Source organism: Protopterus annectens, chromosome 2.part0 (assembly GCF_019279795.1).
Source record: "Protopterus annectens isolate FY-2018-M chromosome 2.part0, PAN1.0, whole genome shotgun sequence".
NCBI lineage: Eukaryota > Metazoa > Chordata > Ceratodontiformes > Protopteridae > Protopterus > Protopterus annectens.
Genome location: NC_056728.1, coordinates 1,671,515,089 through 1,671,533,290, shown reverse-complemented (window position 1 = coordinate 1,671,533,290; position 18,202 = coordinate 1,671,515,089). Strand labels below are relative to the sequence as shown.

Genomic DNA, 18,202 nt, shown 5'->3' with positions numbered 1-18,202 from the left:
GCCAAAAATTTAAGGCCCCAAAGGAGACTACCAGTACCTGCATGGGACCTCAACTATGTCTTGGAAAAGCTCACCCTGCCTCCTTTTGAGCCAGCTGCTACTGCTGATATGAAGTTTTTATTTTGGAAAACAGCTCTGCTCTTAGCAATTACTTCTGCAAGACGAGTTTCAGAGCTACAGGCGCTCATGGCTGTGGAACCTTTCATCATTTTTCATCCAGACAGGGTCTCCCTGAGGACAAACCCAACATTTATGCCTAAAGTAGTGTCCAGTGTGGCTCTTAACCAAGCCATCCATCTGCCAACCTTATACCCAAATCCACAGAACAAGGGGGAGAGAATTCTACATTCTTTGGACTTGCACAGACAGCTTAGATTCTACTTGAGCAGAACCAAAGCTTTCAGGAAGACAGAGCAATTACTAGTGGCATATGCTGCAGGATCACAAGGAAAGCCTATCTCAAAGCAGACTGTTTCTAAGTGGTTAGGCCACTGCATTCATTTCTGCTACTTACACCATGGCAAGCCAGTGCCTAAGGGCATTAGGCCTCATTCCACCAGAGCTGCAGCCACCTCAGCAGCCTTTCTCAGGGGAGTACCAACCAGAGACATTTTAGAGGCGGCTACTTGGAGTTCAGTGCACACCTTTACAAAGCATTATCATCTGCCACACTACTCTAAATCCAGGGCAGGCTTTGCCACTGCAGTCCTGCAGGGCCTCATAGCCACTCCTACTGCTGTCTAGTTCCAGCCTCCCAACCATAGCTTTGGGACTCTACCCAAATGTAATGACTGCAACAGTGAAACACGAAGAACATAGTACAGTTGTGTACACTTACCATAAATGTAGATGTTCGAGTGTATTCACTGTTGCAGTCCAGGTTACCCACCCGCCTTCCCCCTTTTTTCTTTTGGATCTTATCTTTCCTTCTCTATTTTATACTACCTATGTGGTGTATTTGCTTATAGATGAATGTAAAATTTATATTGGTGTATTTCTGAATATATATATAAAGTTTGTCTACCCTTTTTGGGGCCACCTGACATCTGGGGCAAGAAAAACTGAAGAAAATGGCATCGGCTGCTTCTTTTATACCCCTGACGACCTGACATCAGGGAATGGGGCGACAGCAGCCGACGCAGGACCCAAGAGTTTGGAATTCAGGCCGGCTGAGGGCAACCTGCCAGCAGGATTACCCAAATGTAATGACTGTAACAGTGAATACACTCAAACATCTACATTTATGGTAAGTGTACACAACTGTACTTTGCTTGTTAACCATTAAGGTCACCTAGGTGCACTCTAATGAAATGTTCTGCCACTGGGCTAATGATTTTGTTATTTTTAACATCTCTCACATGTTACTGGATCCTTTCCGCTAGGCACTTAGTGAAACGATTCTGTGTGTAGAATAAAAGTTTTACGGTTTTGTAGTGCATTGGTTCCTGTTTTTTTATGGTGGATTATAGTTTCTTTGTTTCCTGGTGGTTATATTATTTGATCTGATGTTGTTAGTCTTCATTCCCTTCATCACTGATGTAATGTCGGTTCTGTCCTCAGAACCGAGCCGGCCTTATATCAAACTCGTGCCAGCCAGAATCTCTCGAGTTAAGCTTTAACCCATAATACACTTCTCCCTGTTACCTCAGATCTCATTTGCCGTGTTGGCATAAAGTCGCGTTTAAGCCAGCTCTCAAGCTAAGTTTAACTTTTTTGACTTTTTGACTGTTGTTTGAATTTTATTGAGTGTATTAGTGTCTTTCTCTGTACTTTTTCCATTTTCTTACACGTCGTGATCTATCGCTCATGAGAAAGTGTATACCACAGAGGAACTTGCCGAAAAGAGTCAGACTGTTCACCTGCCCAAGAGAGAGTCCCAGGTAGTGGACAGATTAGGAAAATTAATCTTTGCTTCATCGACCTTTACTATATGGTCCTTGAAGTATTTCGCACATTTTATGAGGCTCCAAAGAGACTTAATCTCCGAACTCTCTGCAACCCTCTCAGGACAGGTGTCTGACGAGGTAAGTGACAAAGTTGCCTTGCAGCTCGCTACCCTGGAATCCATTTCTATCTCATCCATGAGGTTAATATCACATGCAACCGAAGGGGCAGCCAGAGCTGCGGGTTCAGGCATAGTGATGCAACTGCATGCCTGGATGCACCTTTGTGATTTTGCGGACCCTTTTAAGTCTTCCTTCCTGAACGCTCCAGTTGAAGCTTCTTCCCTGTTCAGCCCTAAAGTGAAGGACACTCTAGCCAGGTGTAAAAAGGACGGCAAGACCCTGTCTGCCTTAGGTGTATGCTTCTCCACTTTGCAGCGCTCCTTTTCTGGCAACCAGAAAATTGGAAAGTTGTGGCACAAAAGGTCTCAGGGTCCTTTTTGTGATGCACATGGAAAGTAAACCCCCAGGGACAGAGGGAGTAACTCTTCCGGAAGACGCCCCTACTGAGGCAGAGGGGGCCTGAGTAACAAGTGAGCCAGAGATTCTTTCTCTGGATAGTCCCATCAGCGCTACTGAAGAGCGGCCCGATTGCTTTCCTCTGAGGAGGGGATGTTTCTCTCTGCACCATGCTGCCTGGCAATTTATAACTTCTGACCGTTGGGTGCAGAAGATTATAACCAGAAGCTACACTATTCCCATCAGTGTTTACCCAAAACCTCCTACACGACTTCTCAATGTTCCACACAGTCATTGAGAAGAAGCAGCTATAGAAATAAAAAAGCTGTGTCAAAAAAGAGTCATCCAAGCAGTCCCACCAGACCAATGCAGATCCGGATTCTACTCAAGGTTCTTTTTGGTGCCAAAAAAGACAGGGGAGTGGAGACCAATTTTGGATCTCAACAATTTAAACAAATCTGTCAACCAAATGGAATTCCGGATGTTCATGCTTCAATCCATTCTCCCATTCCTGGGAAACGGCGATTTGATGTGCTGCATGGATCTCCAGGATGCATATTACCACATCAAAATGGACAAACGCTCCTGGAGACTACTTCGCTTCTGGCTATGAGCCAGTCACTACCAATTTCACACTCTGCCGTTCGGACTCTCTATAGTCCCCAGAGTGTTCACCAAGTGCATGGCAGTAGTCACAGCTCATTTGAGGCTACAAGGATTCCGGGTGTTTCCATATTTGGACGATTGGCTCCTTACTGCCCCCACCAAGCATCAATTGGTAACAGCCTTGAAATACACTCTTTCCCTGGCGAGACTATTGGGAATAACAATAAATTAGGAGAAATCCAGTCTTACTGCTACCCAGTCCATAGAGTTCATAGGAGCAGTTTTCGACACCCACTCCTGTTTAGTATCTCTCCCACATCACAGATTACAAAGACTGAAACTTCAACTCCGGGTGATACTCTGCCAAAACAAAGCCTCAGCACGGGAAGTCCTTCCAACCCCTAGGATCCATGGCAACTGCTATACCAATAGTGCCTCTACTTCAGTGGCTTCTGTTATCGCAATGGTTCCCAAATCATCACCCCCTCTGTTTTCAGGTACTAATAACTAATCGTTGCAACAGGACCTGCTTTGGTGGATGAGGCCAGAAACAGAACTTTGGAGCCACCCTTTCCACCCCTCTTAACCAAAAGCTACTGTGACCATGGATGCTTCCCTGATGGGGGGGGGGGGTGGCATTTTCAGGGTATGACAGTCCAAGGTACATGGTCCACAATAGAGGCCAACTTGCATATCAGTGTTCTTGAACAGAGGGCAGTGCTTTTAGCTTTGCAAGCATTCCAATCTGTTCTTCCTTCAGGGAAGATCGCAATTCAATCAGACATGTTGGTAGTCTGGTATATCAGCAAACAAGGAGGAACAAAGTCTTGCACCCTATGTCGAGAGGCCATGAAAATTTGGCAGTGGGCGATATCTTCCAACCACTTTCTGATAGAAACGCATATCCCGGGGGGATTCCAACGTGATTGCGGACAAGTTGAGCAGATGTATTCTCATGCCTCACGAGTGGTCCCTCAACCCTAGCACAGCGGCAAAAATTTTTAGCCGCTGGAGCCAGCCTTACTGCGACCTATACTGCTCTACATCAAATCACAAATGCAGCAGCTACTTTGCCCTAATTCCCCTGTAGGGACACTCTGATGTACGATTAGCCCACGGGACTTTTGTACACCTATCCCCCCATTCCTCTGATTCCTCAATTTTTGAAGAAACCACTTTGGTTGAAAAGCAAAGTCATCCTCATAGCCCCTTATTGACCTCGACAAGTATGGTTCCATTTCCTCTGGCCTCACCTATTTTGCTGACCGTGGATTCTGGATCCATCTCCATACCTGATCTTTCTCCCCCAAGGGTTGAGTCATATGAACCTGACCAGTCTCAGTCTGACAGCTTGGTTTCTCCACTTCTGCTAATCACCAGGCAGGATAACCTTTCCTCTCCAGTATGTGATATTGTTCTGGCCTAACACAAACCATCCACTAGAAAACTCTATCTAGACAAATGGAAAAAATTCCTGTTTGGTCTAAGAAAAGAAAACTAGATCCATATTCGGTTCCAGTTACTGTAGTCCTTTACTGTTTATCACATTTTTTTGAAAATGGAGCTGCATCCTCTACTATACGAGTACATCTAGGTGCTATTTCAAACTTTCATAATGGTTTTGGAAACTCTCCCCTGATTACTCACCGGTTATGCAAAACCTTTCTAAAAGGAGTTTGTCACATCAGACCTCCAATCGAACAGCCTATTGAACCATGGAACCTCACTTTAGTTCTTCAGTCTTTGACTTAATCCCTCTTTGAGCCTGCACTGAAACGTGACATCAAATTCTTATCATGGAAGTCCCTTTTTCTGGTCGCCATCACATCAGCTAGATGTATTTCACAGCTCTACGCTCTGTGCCTTAATCGGCCCTGTCTTATCTTTCACAAGGATAGAGTATCACTCTGGATGAACCCTACCTTTCTTCCCAAAGTCATTTCAGATTTCTCCATTAATCAAACTATTGACCTTCCAGTATTTTTCCCAAATTTTACTAACAAAGGGGGGAATACTGTCTGCATTCATTGGATGTACATAGACAATTGAGATTTTATCTGGACAGGACTTAGACGATGTGTAAATCAGACCAACTGTTCATTTCCTTTTCTGGCCCTAAAATGGGCTGTTTCTAAAGTGATCTTATCTAAATGGCTTAGAGATTGCATACTTTACATTTATCATCATGAGAAAAAACCTGTACCACAAAAAATGATATCAAAGTTCATTCTACCAGGTCGATGGCAACTTCTGTGGCCTTCCATTCTAGAGCCTCCATGGATGACATCTGTGCAGCAGCAACATGGGCTTCTCCTCATACCTTTATTACTCATTACAAGCTGGATCTGGTCTCCAGGGGAAGAGCGTCCTTTGGCTCTATGGTGCTCAGGAATATTCTTCCATAAGGGCCACCCAAGGAACACAAGGTAGCTGGGGACTCTTGTCCCATCAGTGATGAAGGGAATGAAGATTAACAACATCAGATAAAGAAGTTATGTCTTACCATAACATTCCATCTGTGTTGTTGAACTTCATTCATTCATCACGTCCCTCCCCCCCCCTCCTTCCCCCTCCAAAGGCTCCTGGAGGATACTTTGGGTCCAAGTGCTGTGGTAGGGCACTTGTGCAGAAACTGCCTCTGCTTTACTGATAAAGGGCAAACTCGATCTGAGGTAACAGTGAGAAGGGTACTATGGGTAAAAGCTTAGCTCGAGAGTTTTTGGCTGGCGCAAGCTTGATATAAGGCCTGTTCGGTTTCGAGGACGGAACCGACATCCCATCAGTGATAACTTAATGAAGGTCAACAACACAGATGGAACATTATGGTAAGACAACATTTTTTTTTTTTTAATTTTTAAATATGAAAGGAGGTTGATAAATAGATACTTTGAAAATAGTTGTGCATTTTTCTGCTTAGTTATGCTAAGCTAATAGTATACAGGGGTGCAAATGCTGCCAGTGAACATATCACTGTGTACAAAGTAGCATTATTTTCAGATGAGTTCACTGAAATGAGAAGTACCCCTTTTAATGAGGTGACCTAGGAGATGATAAAGTACTGGAGTGTAATGGAAACAAAGCCCTGTGTATGAATTGTGTGGAGTCTCTGCTCCTCTTGTAAAATCAGAGTTTGAATTTTGCTTTCATTTTTTTTTTCAAACTCAAGCCAACATTAAACTTGTGAAATGTATCTTTCTATACACTTATTCCTCCTACGTCTGTTTCTGCTCTTCATATCTTGTTTTTATTTTTTGGCAGCTCTTGCGGACCATTTAAAGCCTAGACAATTCTCATTTGTTACTATGTGAAGCACATTTTATGTTGCTGTCAATGATCTAATAGTAATTCATCATCAAGATAACTGTTTTGCCTTTTTTCAGATATGTGACTTGAATCAACGCAAAAACAACTTTTCCTCGGGACAAGAAGAGTTTCCAACTACAGAGTCAGAGCTCAGAAAAATGATGAATCCTGACACAGACCAAGAGCTGGAGGTAGATGATCACTCCTAATTCGGATTTGTTCTTGTCAAGTGATTTTAGTTTCTTGAGAATCATGACACTTTTTATGTAATGCCTTCCTATCAGTCTGATAACAAGCACAACATTCATTCACCTTGTTTCTTTGAGATTAAGGAATACAATACAAAATTCTTTGAGGTAACTGCAATGATGGTGCTGTACTGTTTGAGTCTTTTTCACTGTCACTGTAAGTGGCATTTAAGATTTTTCTGTGCTTTTCCTTTACTGAGCAGGTAGAATTAAAATCAACAGCATTACCAGTTTACAGATATTCTGTGCTATGCATGATAAATCATTCCTTCCCTACACAATTTGTGATGTCCTTGTTCTGGGCTTTCATCAGAGTATTAAAATTCATGTTCAGACACATTTCTAGAACTGCATAATATTAGCAATCTGCAATCTTCTTTGTAAATGTATAAAGTACACTCAAGTGTATTTTTATGCACTCTTTGCCCCTTCTGCCTTTTAATCTTAAGCTCCCTTTTGGTCAGTCGAACCATTTCTTACCCATTACTGGGGCATGGGTCATCATTCACGTAGCCATTAGGGGTGGATTGAGGATTGTTTTGTGTTTTCTTTTTGGTCTTAACTGCAGGTACCCAGAAAGGAACCAAAAAGAGATTTGCCGTGGGCTGTCCATGGCGACATCCTTTCACCGCCACAAGGGGTGTGCCTTTCAAGCAGCCTTACCCCTTCCCATGCAGCATGAATGGTGGTTTCCCAATCTCCTCCAGCAAAATCACACAATTCAGTATGCTGGCAAGTGTGAACCCCCCCCCACACACACACACACACACACACACACACACTCCCTCCCTGGCAGAAGTGAACAGGCCATGTCTCTTCATTCATTCTTCTCTCTCCCTGGCTCCTGCAGGAGATGCTAATCATATCTGTGTTTCCTGGATCATAGTTAGAACTTCATCCCACTGTGCCATGCATCCAGATGAAAATATGTTGCTGTTTAATTCCCATTGTAAACTGTGATCTTTTCTGTACTGGAATTGGGAAATTCCGAAATCAGGAAAGGCATCACTTGTGCTCTTCCCAACAACATATATTGCTGTAGATAGCTTCCAAACTTTTTTTCTTCATTGAGTCCAGTCTTTGTACTGGTTTGCAGCTTTGTCATTGATGGAAGGATGCCCACAGGCATTAGCATATGGATTGTTCTCCTTTATTTCTTTTCATCTCTTAGTGGAATAGTAATAGTCTGTACAGAACACCTGTGCTTTTTTTGTCAACTCTTCAAAAATTGTTTCAGTTCTTTTACATTTCCTCATTTAAATTAGTCAGTTTTCTGTCGTATCAGGACTGCTGTTTCATAAATGCCACTGCTGGGAAAATATTGCCTTGCATAATTAACATTCTACATGCTTGGATCCTTACAGGTGGCCAGAAGAGGCTTTTAGCAAAAGTTTGACTAAAATGCTTTATATAAACATATGAAGATGGTTTGCAAGTACTTGCAGAAAGAGGTGGCCCAGCAGAATATTTTCTGCTGCTAAAAGAAGCAACCCCATTCCAGATCCACCTGATCAGAATGGTAACAAAAAGGGCATCCCAAGTACCACGCCAGAGTATGAGGTATGTCCTGTTTGTCTTTTTAATGGTCCAAGAGGGATTCTTCACTGAAGATCAAACAAAACTTCATTGATGTAAAGATGGTGCCTGCGTAGTTTTTGATGACTTACCTTAGAGTAAGTATATTTGCTCTTTCTTGGAGGAATGATCCTTTGTTCCTTTGTGCATAGCAGGGCATGATATGTGTTGCCTTCTTTCTTATTAGCAATGATGGATTTCCCATAATGCAAAAAATTCCACGCGAGTCCATCAGTGTGTAGCTAAAACCCAAGCGTGCATTTTAATGAGGAATTTCCTGACAAACAACTTGTGTAGCCTGATAGAAGAGGTTTATCATTGCACTTGATCTCTCTGGTTTCATTGATGGCATTGTTCGGGACTTTGTCCACATTTTTAGTGAAAAAATAATTGAAGCCATCTAAATACTGGTATCCTCATTTGGGAAAGTTGGCAAAGGTAGAGATGAAAACCTTTACTTCCCAGATTGCGTCAGGTTTTAAATTGACCTCTCAGCAGTGTTTTATCAGTTGACCAAGGGACTGCTTCCTTACTCAATGTTGTCTATAGATCAGAAGTCCTAGGATTTGGAAGGACATTTTGAATGACTCTTGAATTTGGTTACTGCCTTCTCCACTGGTGATGAGGGAGAGAGTCTCACTTCAGAGAAAGATTCCTTTCATTTTTTTGGATCCTGAACTGGTGATGTTCAGAGAGAGAGTTTGACATCAGCTATCAAGTCTCCTGTTTGCTTAGGGTACTCATGAATAGATAAGTACTATTTCGCTGAAAGTTCTATTTTGAGGCATTGTTCTTGAAGATTGGTCTCCTCATGTGTTTTCTGAACATTGTGGTCAACAGGTGAAATTTTGAAGTGGCAATGTATCCTGACCTGACAGAACCTCAACCTAAAGGTCTTCTACCTGTCCTTCCTTTTGCATGTTGTACTGTCAGGTGTGCCTTGAAAGCCCCCAAACAACTGTGTGTTAAACCCTACCAGATTGATCTCAAACACTTCTTTCTTTTGGATATATCACAGACCAGCAGTCCATGGTTACTTTTGCAGGTAGTTTATCTGGCATTCATACAGAATTCACATCGGCACCTCACTGATACTCTCCTTGTTAAGGATTAAACACACATAGATCAGTGAAATGTAAGGATCTCTGCAGCTTTGGCATGTGTATTGCAGGTGCTACAGACAGCAGTAAAATAAAAAGTAAGATGGTATCACTAGTGTTCCTGAATCAGAAATAAAGACCCATTCCTTCAGTAATCGGGGGTGACCAGGTCTTTGACATAACAGACACCAAGGCCTGAATGTATGCTTCTGTGGTGCTGTTTAGATGCTCAGAAGACCTTGCTGAATGGTTCCTATACCAAAACTAACCTGTTTGGCAAGTAAGCTAATGACTGTCTATCTGTCCTCAAGAGGAAAAGTTGGAATGCTAATTTAATGCACCATTTTTGTAAAAAAACAAATAACTCATGCTTTTCTTCCTAAAATGGATTGCTAAAAAGGGAAACACCTCTTTAAAGTCCACTTCACACCTAGATCATAGGGCAAGACTCTATCACATATATTTAAAATCTTGTAATTATGAATCCTGTGACTATAAAAAAAAATTGCAGCTGGAACCTAAGAGTGAATATCAAATTTTGCTCTAATGCTGCTGAAGTAGCTTACAAGGAAGCTTCTCTCATCTTCACCCCTGATATGAGGGTGCCAGTACCCCAAATCCCTGTTGCCTTTATATTCTAACTCCAGGGGCTCTATACTGCAGAGTAATGAGAGTATTTTGAGCTACTGCATCCTTAGACTTAGCATGTGTTCCCCATATTCCATCTTTCATTTGTGCTTGTCTGAGGATTGCTCTAACAGAACTCAAATTTCAACAAGAGTCTGTAGGGTAAAGCCAGATACACGAGTACCCTCTTAAACTTCCCCTACCAAGAAAACTTAACTTCCTCCAAAACTCCAGCCCCCCCCCCCCCATGGTCTTTGAGGCTTTGTCTCTCTGTTGACCCCTAGTTCATAAAGTGGTCAGAGAACATTTCATCAAACTTATTCTGCATAATCATCCCAAAACACAGGAAATCCTGTAAAATGATGGCATTAAACATCTTTATTAAGTCATCCCATTTTGATTTTCAGTTTGAGTTTATATTTATTAATAGGAAGAAAACAAAACTTATTAACGGTTTCCATTATTATTGTTGTGCAGTATGCATACAAGTTTTTTTTAACAATTTTGTTTTGCTGTAGCAGTATGTAAATTGATCATTTTCTGCCTCCCTTAACCCTTACTCATCCTCCACAGCATTATTTTGTAAGTTTATAGGCAAGTTTAGGCTGTCTGCTCTTGCAGACCATTTAAAGCCTAGCCAGTTTCCCTTTTTATGTTCAAATTAACCTGTCCCAGTTAGTTACAGATTGGCCTTACCCTTCCCACTCTTGATAATTATGTATTACCCCTAACAAGAATAACTGGGATCGTACCATGGATAATTTGAGGGGATCCTTGCATAAAATAAAGAATTTAGGAGCTGCTTCTGTCCATTAGTAGTACAGGGGGCTGTCCTAGGGTAAATATTTAGTTTCCTATTGATAGATCCAAGTTGTACTTGAATATGGACAGGGATGAACTTTGTTTTATGTGGATGGAGAATCTGTTCCAGAGCAGCGGTATCCTCTGCAAAATATACTTGTCCCTCCATGCAGTTGTGTTGTTGTTACAGAAGAGGTTTAGAGCCCTTGACTGAGTAATTCTAATGCCATTTGACTTGCTGCTGTGCAGTAAATCAATCAGTATTGGGTCAGAGGATGCCTTGCACGCCAGATGCAGGTCATCTCTTAGCAGTCTTTAGAGTATGAAGTATAGTGACAAGGCTTTGAGTCAGTTCATGTAGGACATGTTGTTTAGACCTTGTATCTTTTTAGTAAGATATCTCTATGGGCATTGCAGTTGTTGCATCTGTCTAGACAGTTATGCCACAGGGGTCATTATATTCAATGACTGGCCTAAGGACTGAGTAAAAGGGGGCAAATGGCATCTCCAGATCCAGGTTAAACCCTTTGTTTGTAAGACACATTTCTTTGTTTTGCATACATTGTTCCCAAAATTCCAGTTAGTTCTATGAAATATGCTCTTTCCCTTTTCTAAAGATTCAGCCTCCAATTGTTTTATCAGCTTTACACCATTGAAATCTTTCATTACGTCTGGTTTAGATTTAGATTTCAATTTTCTTGTATGTTTTTATCTGCGATTAGCATAAATTACTAAGGTATTACTATGCCTAAACAATTCATTTTGTTTATCCCAGCTCAATTTAGTTTCTTTAGTTACTACAGTTTGGTCCCCCAACATTTCTGTCAAAGTACTCTGTAGTGGATTTTAGATTTGACTGAGTTGTTACATTCACAAAAAAACATATTTCCAGCTTCCTGTCTCTTTTGCATCACATCTCCAATATTTACTGTCTAACTGAGGAAAATCTTCTGAAGTTTACTTGGGGTATAAAAAATACCTATGCAAATACTTCCATGCAGTAATCCTAAGCCATATGGACTTTTTTGCATAGTTGAAAGGCCTTTAGATTTCTTCACAGTGTTCCTTTGTCATTTGTCTTTGTATTCTTTTCGCAATCTTTCTTAACCATTATCATGGAAGATTTTATATCCCATACTAATTTTCTCTTTATAACAGCATCTTCTTGTCTAGATGCATCAAAATTCTATACGCAAGCTAGACTGTCCTCTTCTTTTTCCCTGTATTTTGTTATCAGTACCTGATAGGGAAGACAGGCACTTACCAGCAGTCTAAAATCTTGCTTGGTTTCATCCAGCTCTGTTACCTTTTTTCTTTCTCAAGTTATGTTACTTTGTTCATTTTCCCCAGCAAATTCAAGCTCCCCTTTGCCTATTTTCTATACTCCTAATGCAGACGTCCGTGTTAGTGAAATCTTATTTTTTCATTCCCATGTTGATGTAGTTCTTGGAATACTTTCTATTACTTTATGAATATAATATTATTTATAATTGCTTCTATTATACTTAATGACTTCCTTCAAAAATCATAGCACCTCTGTTTTTCTCTTGAATAATCAATTAATCGTCACTTTTTTTCATTTTGATTTGTAGCCTTCTGCTTGAGTTATCTGTATGAGCCTTAACTGCAAAGCTTTAATGTTCCACTTCTTTGTTCTATGGGGAATCACTGGGACTAAGCAGAAATTCCTAAGATTCCAGGAGCAGAATAAGTTATTTTTTACACTTATTTCATTGAATTGCACTTCTTTAACTCTTATAATTGTGTGATACAACTAATCTACTGCATTTTGCACTGTTATAAAGCCTTTTTACTGTTTCACTGCATTTATGTACTGTTTTAACAGTATTTTTCATTGCTAGATACTGTTTCACTACACTAATTGCATTTTTATTGAATCACTCTTTTTCATACTGAGAGTTGTATTTTCTGTTTGTGAGTGCTCTATCTGTGATTATATGCTTTTTTGTGAGGTTTCTGTGTTCTAGTCAGATATCATATAACTGATTTGTTTGCAGCTAAAAGCATTTTCTAGAGTCTCCTTGCTCTTTTATCTGTTTAAAACTTTTATTTAGTGGCTACAGCTAGTAGCTGTAATAGTTTCCTACCCGCCCTCCCTATTGGTGTCTTGTTCTTATACTTGGTGGCTTTGCAGTTGCCCGGCCATACTGTAAATTTGATCTGGGACACTCCTCCCAGTCTAGTGTCATTAGCTCAGTCTACCTAATACAGAGAAAGAAAATCAGTCTGTCCTTCAGATGAGAGGTTAAACCTAGGTCTCTTTTGCTTGAGTTTGTAGGTCAGGTAGATGTAAATAATCCTTCTGCATCTGTTAAAAAGAGTTGGATACGTTCCTTAATGCCCTGGCCAAATTTCCCATACTAGTTTGAATAACAACTTGGATCTCCCCAGACAAGGCACCATTAGCCTAATGCAACAAACCTGGTCAACAACGGATATATAAATAAATAAAACTTATTCCACTTAACTCTTTTACTGTTCTCCTCCTGCATAAATTCCCTTAACTGTTTTTTTTTAGTTGCAATCCACACCTTCTGGTTAATACATAAGATTAAAGGGACGAAAAACATTTTTAGTGCTTGCATTGTACTATCTATAGCCATAGTCAAAAGCTTCTAGTTTATTTAATTTTGTTTTAGTTTCTGTTTAGTCTTTTCCACACATATTCTCAGCTGCCTTAACAAAATTCTTTTTAATCCATATACCTAAATACTTCATCTTGTCATGACCTCACACTTGTTTTGCTAAACACATTCATGTGTGGGTGCATAGTTTACCATTACACATTTTGTTTAATCTTTATTTATTTTCCACAACACCAAAATGTAAATGAAGTATTTAGGTGCATGGATTAAAAATTGTTCTGTTATGGCATCATGTGGGAAGAGATTAAACAAAATATAATATAAAAGTTGAGAAACTGAAAGCTCTTAATTATGAATATAGATAAGTTACAACCAGTGAACGTTTTTTAGTCCCTTTAATTTTATATAAAGGTTAGGCATATTTGTATCAACCAGAGGAGAAGTTGTGGACAATAATTAATAAAGCATTGAAGGAATTTGTTTGGGAGGGGAAAAAGGCACAAATTAAGTGGGATAAATACATTCTCCCCATAGAACAAGCTGGTTTGGGATTACCTGATTTGGAGGGATATTTTAGAGCTAAGCAGTTAAAGCTGATAAATGTAACACCAGCAGAAGGTTGTAAATAAAAAAGTGGAAAAGAATGACAGTGATGAAACAGGTGAGGGGGAATTTGAGAAATAAGGAGGGATTAGAATTTTGAATGCAAGTTTTTAAGGAGAATGACAGCAACCATACAGAATATTATACTCATAAGGTACCAGAAGTATTCCAAAAAACTAAGCCAACAAAAGAATGAATGGCAGAAGGAGATCTTACCAGTAGGGATAACTACAAGTAATAGTATAGAAAATAGGCGAGAGGGATTTGGCTTTTGTTGAAGAAAATTAGCAAAAGACCAAGGTATTGGGAGCAACTAACTAAAAAGGTAAAGGTAATAGAGAGAGTGAGGCTAAGCAGAAGTTTGGACTGTAGGTTAGAGACGTGGCTTCCTTATCAGTGGTTAATAAAAGAGTGTATAGGCAAAGGGAAGGGGGATGGGAGTGCTACATGAAAGACCAGATATGGTAGAGTTTTTAAGTCTAGAAGTGCTTTTAAATGTACCATTAGTAGGGCATGTCAAATACTGCATGGTAACTATAAGAATATGATGATGACAGAAAAGATTAGGAAGAGAGACTGCAAAGGCAGTTACAAAAAAATATGGGACTACACCTGAGGCTCCCAAGTATGCAAAAAAATCCAAAAGGTTTAGAGTTTTTGCTTGTAAGTGTTTGCATATATATTTTTATATCACAAGCAGACTTCAAGGTGTGATGGGAAAAAGATGTAATTGGAAACACATTTTTGTGAAAGTTGGCAAATTTTAAAAACTCCCTGCAGAACACTTTGTCAGAAATGTTGGGAGAGAAAATATTTGTAACTAAGGAAGTGATTTTTTTTAACTGGGATATGGGTTATGAATTGCCTGGACATATTTAGGTCTTCTTGAATTTAATGTTATTGGCTGCCAAGAACGCAATTAAAAATGAAATTCCAAATCTAAACAAGTTGTAACTGTAGTACTGAATATTGTAGAGGGGTTAAAAGAAGTGGATATGGCATTTTAAGAAACATGAAGAAGCAAATTACATAAAGTAAATGGAATGGGTGGTAACACTGCACACAGAATAATATTCAGGAGGAGGAGGAATAAACTTTAAGGGAAGGCAGAAATTGAGCAAGTTATGTAATGTTGGAGTGAATGATGAAAAGAAAACATGTATACTGCATTAAAATAATGAAAAATGTTATTATAATTTGTTTTCTTTTAGTTAAATATGTGCGTGTCGTTTAAAATGGGATTTAGTAAAGATGTTTAAAAAGCACTAAAATGTCATTTCTGACTTTATCAAGTACAAAATAATGTAATCTGCAAATAAGGCTAACCAGTTATATTCTTGAATTTTATGAATCCCTTGATGTTCATCGTGCATACAGCTGCAGTCATAACAGATGGGTTTTCTTGCCGTCAGGCGGGTCCTCGGTCGGCCGAATTCCAAAGTCTAGGTCCGGCGTCAGTTGTCGTCGCTTCTTCCCTGACGTCAGTGCGACAGGGGTATAAAAGAACCAGCCGACGCCATTTTCTTCAGTCTTTCTTGCCGCGCGGTGCCCGAAGCAGAAGCAGTTCGCAAGTGCCAGTCGGCCAGCTCCTGAGATTACGAATATTTTTCAACCGAAGTCTTCTTGAAAGCTAAGTACCCCGTTGGGGAAACTTTTCTTGCCTCAGACCGATGTCAGACAAAGTTAATAATTGTATTTCATGTGGGAAGCAAATACCGCATAAGGATTTTCATTCCCTCTGCATTCCTTGCTTAGGCCCAGACCACAACGTCTCGGCCTGTCGTTTTTGTGCTACATTCAACAGACGCACTATTAAGCGTCGGGCGGAGTTCGCCCAACACTATTTTGGCAAAAAGTTTAAATACATTATGTCGTCGGATACTCCGACTCCAGTTTTGAGTAAAAGGCGCAAAGATAAGGACCGACATACGAGGTCCGCGACTTCTACCGACACCACGCCAAAGCCGACAACAGGTGGTCCGGTTCTCAGCGAGACGCATACACAGCCCCTGACTACTGATGACACTGCATTGGCAGTGTCTTCTGTGCCCGAGGTCGCAGGCTCTTCGGCCCATGCCCCGACTACAGATACCGAAGCCACTCTTGGTGGTGAAACTCAGAGTTTAGACAGGCCTGCCACTTCTCAAGGTGTCTTCAGGCCTTCCTCTTCTTTTTCCATCAAGGCTTTCACTAAGTCCAAAGCAGCCATGCATACCAAAAGACAAGCTCCACAGGGCCCCTCTCAAGGCCCCATGCCTAAAAAGCAGATGCTCAAAATGGCTGAGGATTTAATTACTCTTATCAGGGGTTCTCAACCTCCCCCAGACAAAAGGCCCAGAGTGGAGGAAGAATCCCCTTCCTCGGACCAGGCCTCCATTATTTCAGAACATTCTGAAGACCAGGAACATTCTTACTCCCCTTTTGAAGATTCTGATGCAGAGGAGTCCATTCCCTCTGTCTCCCCCCCTGAGGATTACTCTTTTGGGGAAACCTTACATACCTTAAGGGAACACTTCCACTGGGAAGGCCAAGAGTACTCAGACTCCAAGAAAAGGCTTAGGGATTTCCTCTTGCTCCCTCAGCACAGGCCTCTGGTTATACCGCCTGTCTTAGACATACTAGATGATGTGTATTCGGAGGCCTGCCTTAACCCAGATTCTTTACCTCCAGCTCCAGTCAAGCCTGACATGTATTACCGGGTTCCTGATTCACACCAATTCCTATACAAAAGCCATGCGGCTGACCCAGAAACTATTTCACAGGGTCCCAAGGGAATTAAGGCCTCCACTGCTAAAAATCCATTACCTTCAGAGAGAGATTCCAGAGCTTTTGGAAGGTGGGGGAAAAAGGTATACACCTCGGCCACCTTAATCATGTGGGCATTAAACTGTCAGCTCCATATGTTAAAGTACCAACAGTTTCTGTTATCACAGTTGAAAAGCAAAATGTCACAGCCTGAACAGCCAGACTTGAAGGAGTTGCAGGATTTGTTACATAGTACAGAACAAGTGGGTAAACATACCTTGCAATGTGGTTTTGATGCTTTAGAGGCCTCATGTAGAGCTGCTATTACAGGATCAGTCATACGTAGACATGCTTGGCTCAAAGAGCAAACCTTACCAGATCATGTCAAAGCTAAATTACTAGATGCTCCTCTGCAAAAAGATGTATTGTTTGGTGTTAAAGCTGAGGAGGTATTAAAGAAAATGGAGGAAAAGGCAAAATCAATGCAAACAGTGAAAGATTTCCTACAGGTACAACCTCCACGTTTCAGTAGAAATTGGCCTTCAAAAAATTGGTCCTTTCCAGCCACGGACAGACCCCAAAGAGGTAGATACAGGCGCCCAAGGGGTAGAGGGCAATCTCAAGGATCGTTTAGAGGCAGACAATGGCAAGCACCTACTCAAAGAGGTGGTGAGGATAGTTCACAGCCATTCAGAAAGCAGAACCAATGACTTTCCCCTTTGCATGCCAAGCAAGGCTCAAATGGCAGCACCTTTAGGCGGAAAACTGGCATTATTTTCGAAAAATTGGCATATTGTCACCAAAGACAAATGGATCCTGGACATTATAGACAGAGGCTACAGATTCCACTTTCACACCCTTCCAAAAATGAGAGGCATGCCAAACCTGCCACACAATCAAAGGGCAGAGGCACAAAAACAAATTTCAGATCTCATGGACATGAAAGCTATTCAAGAGGTACCTGCACAAGAACAGGGTCAAGGTTTTTATTCCAGACTATTCCTGGTAACAAGGAAGGGCAAAGATTGGAGACCTATTTTGGACCTAACCATCCTAAACACATTTTTACTCATGCCAAAATTCAAGATGCTGACATTGCAGCAGCTTCTTCACATGCTGGGCAAGGAGTCTTGGCTGGTAACATTGGACCTCAAGGAGGCGTACCTGCATGTCCCAATCAGACAAGATTGCAGAAGATACCTCATATTTCTTGCAGGTTCAACACATTATCAATTCTCTGCATTGCCCTTTGGCTTATCTACTGCGCCCAGAGTGTTCACGAAATGCCTGGCATCAGTAATTGCCTACTGCAGACTTCAAGGGATACAAATATACCCATATTTGGACGACTGCCTGATCCAAGCGGACAGCAAGCACATACTTCTGAAACATCTGGCGTTTGTAATAATGTTGTTGAATTCTCTGGGGTACACAGTCAACCAAAAGAAATCAAGGCTAATACCCTCTCAAACAATAATTTTCCTGGGTGCCAGCTTGGATACAAACACCCAGATGGCCTACCTCACGCCAGAGAAACAAGGGCAACTAACTCAATACTTCAGAAAACTGGCAACTTTCACCAGGCT

General features: G+C 41.0%; 1 protein-coding gene across 1 annotated transcript in view; it reads left to right on the top strand.

The window, feature by feature from the left end:
- The window catches only part of VPS13D (vacuolar protein sorting 13 homolog D), a 3,321,573-nt gene that overhangs the window by 3,024,139 nt on the left and 279,232 nt on the right, over window positions 1-18,202 (top strand). The window contains exon 59 of the mRNA XM_044060428.1: window positions 6,389-6,502. Within this exon, the coding sequence (XP_043916363.1) occupies window positions 6,389-6,502 (114 nt within the window). The remainder of the gene's footprint in view (window positions 1-6,388; window positions 6,503-18,202) is intronic.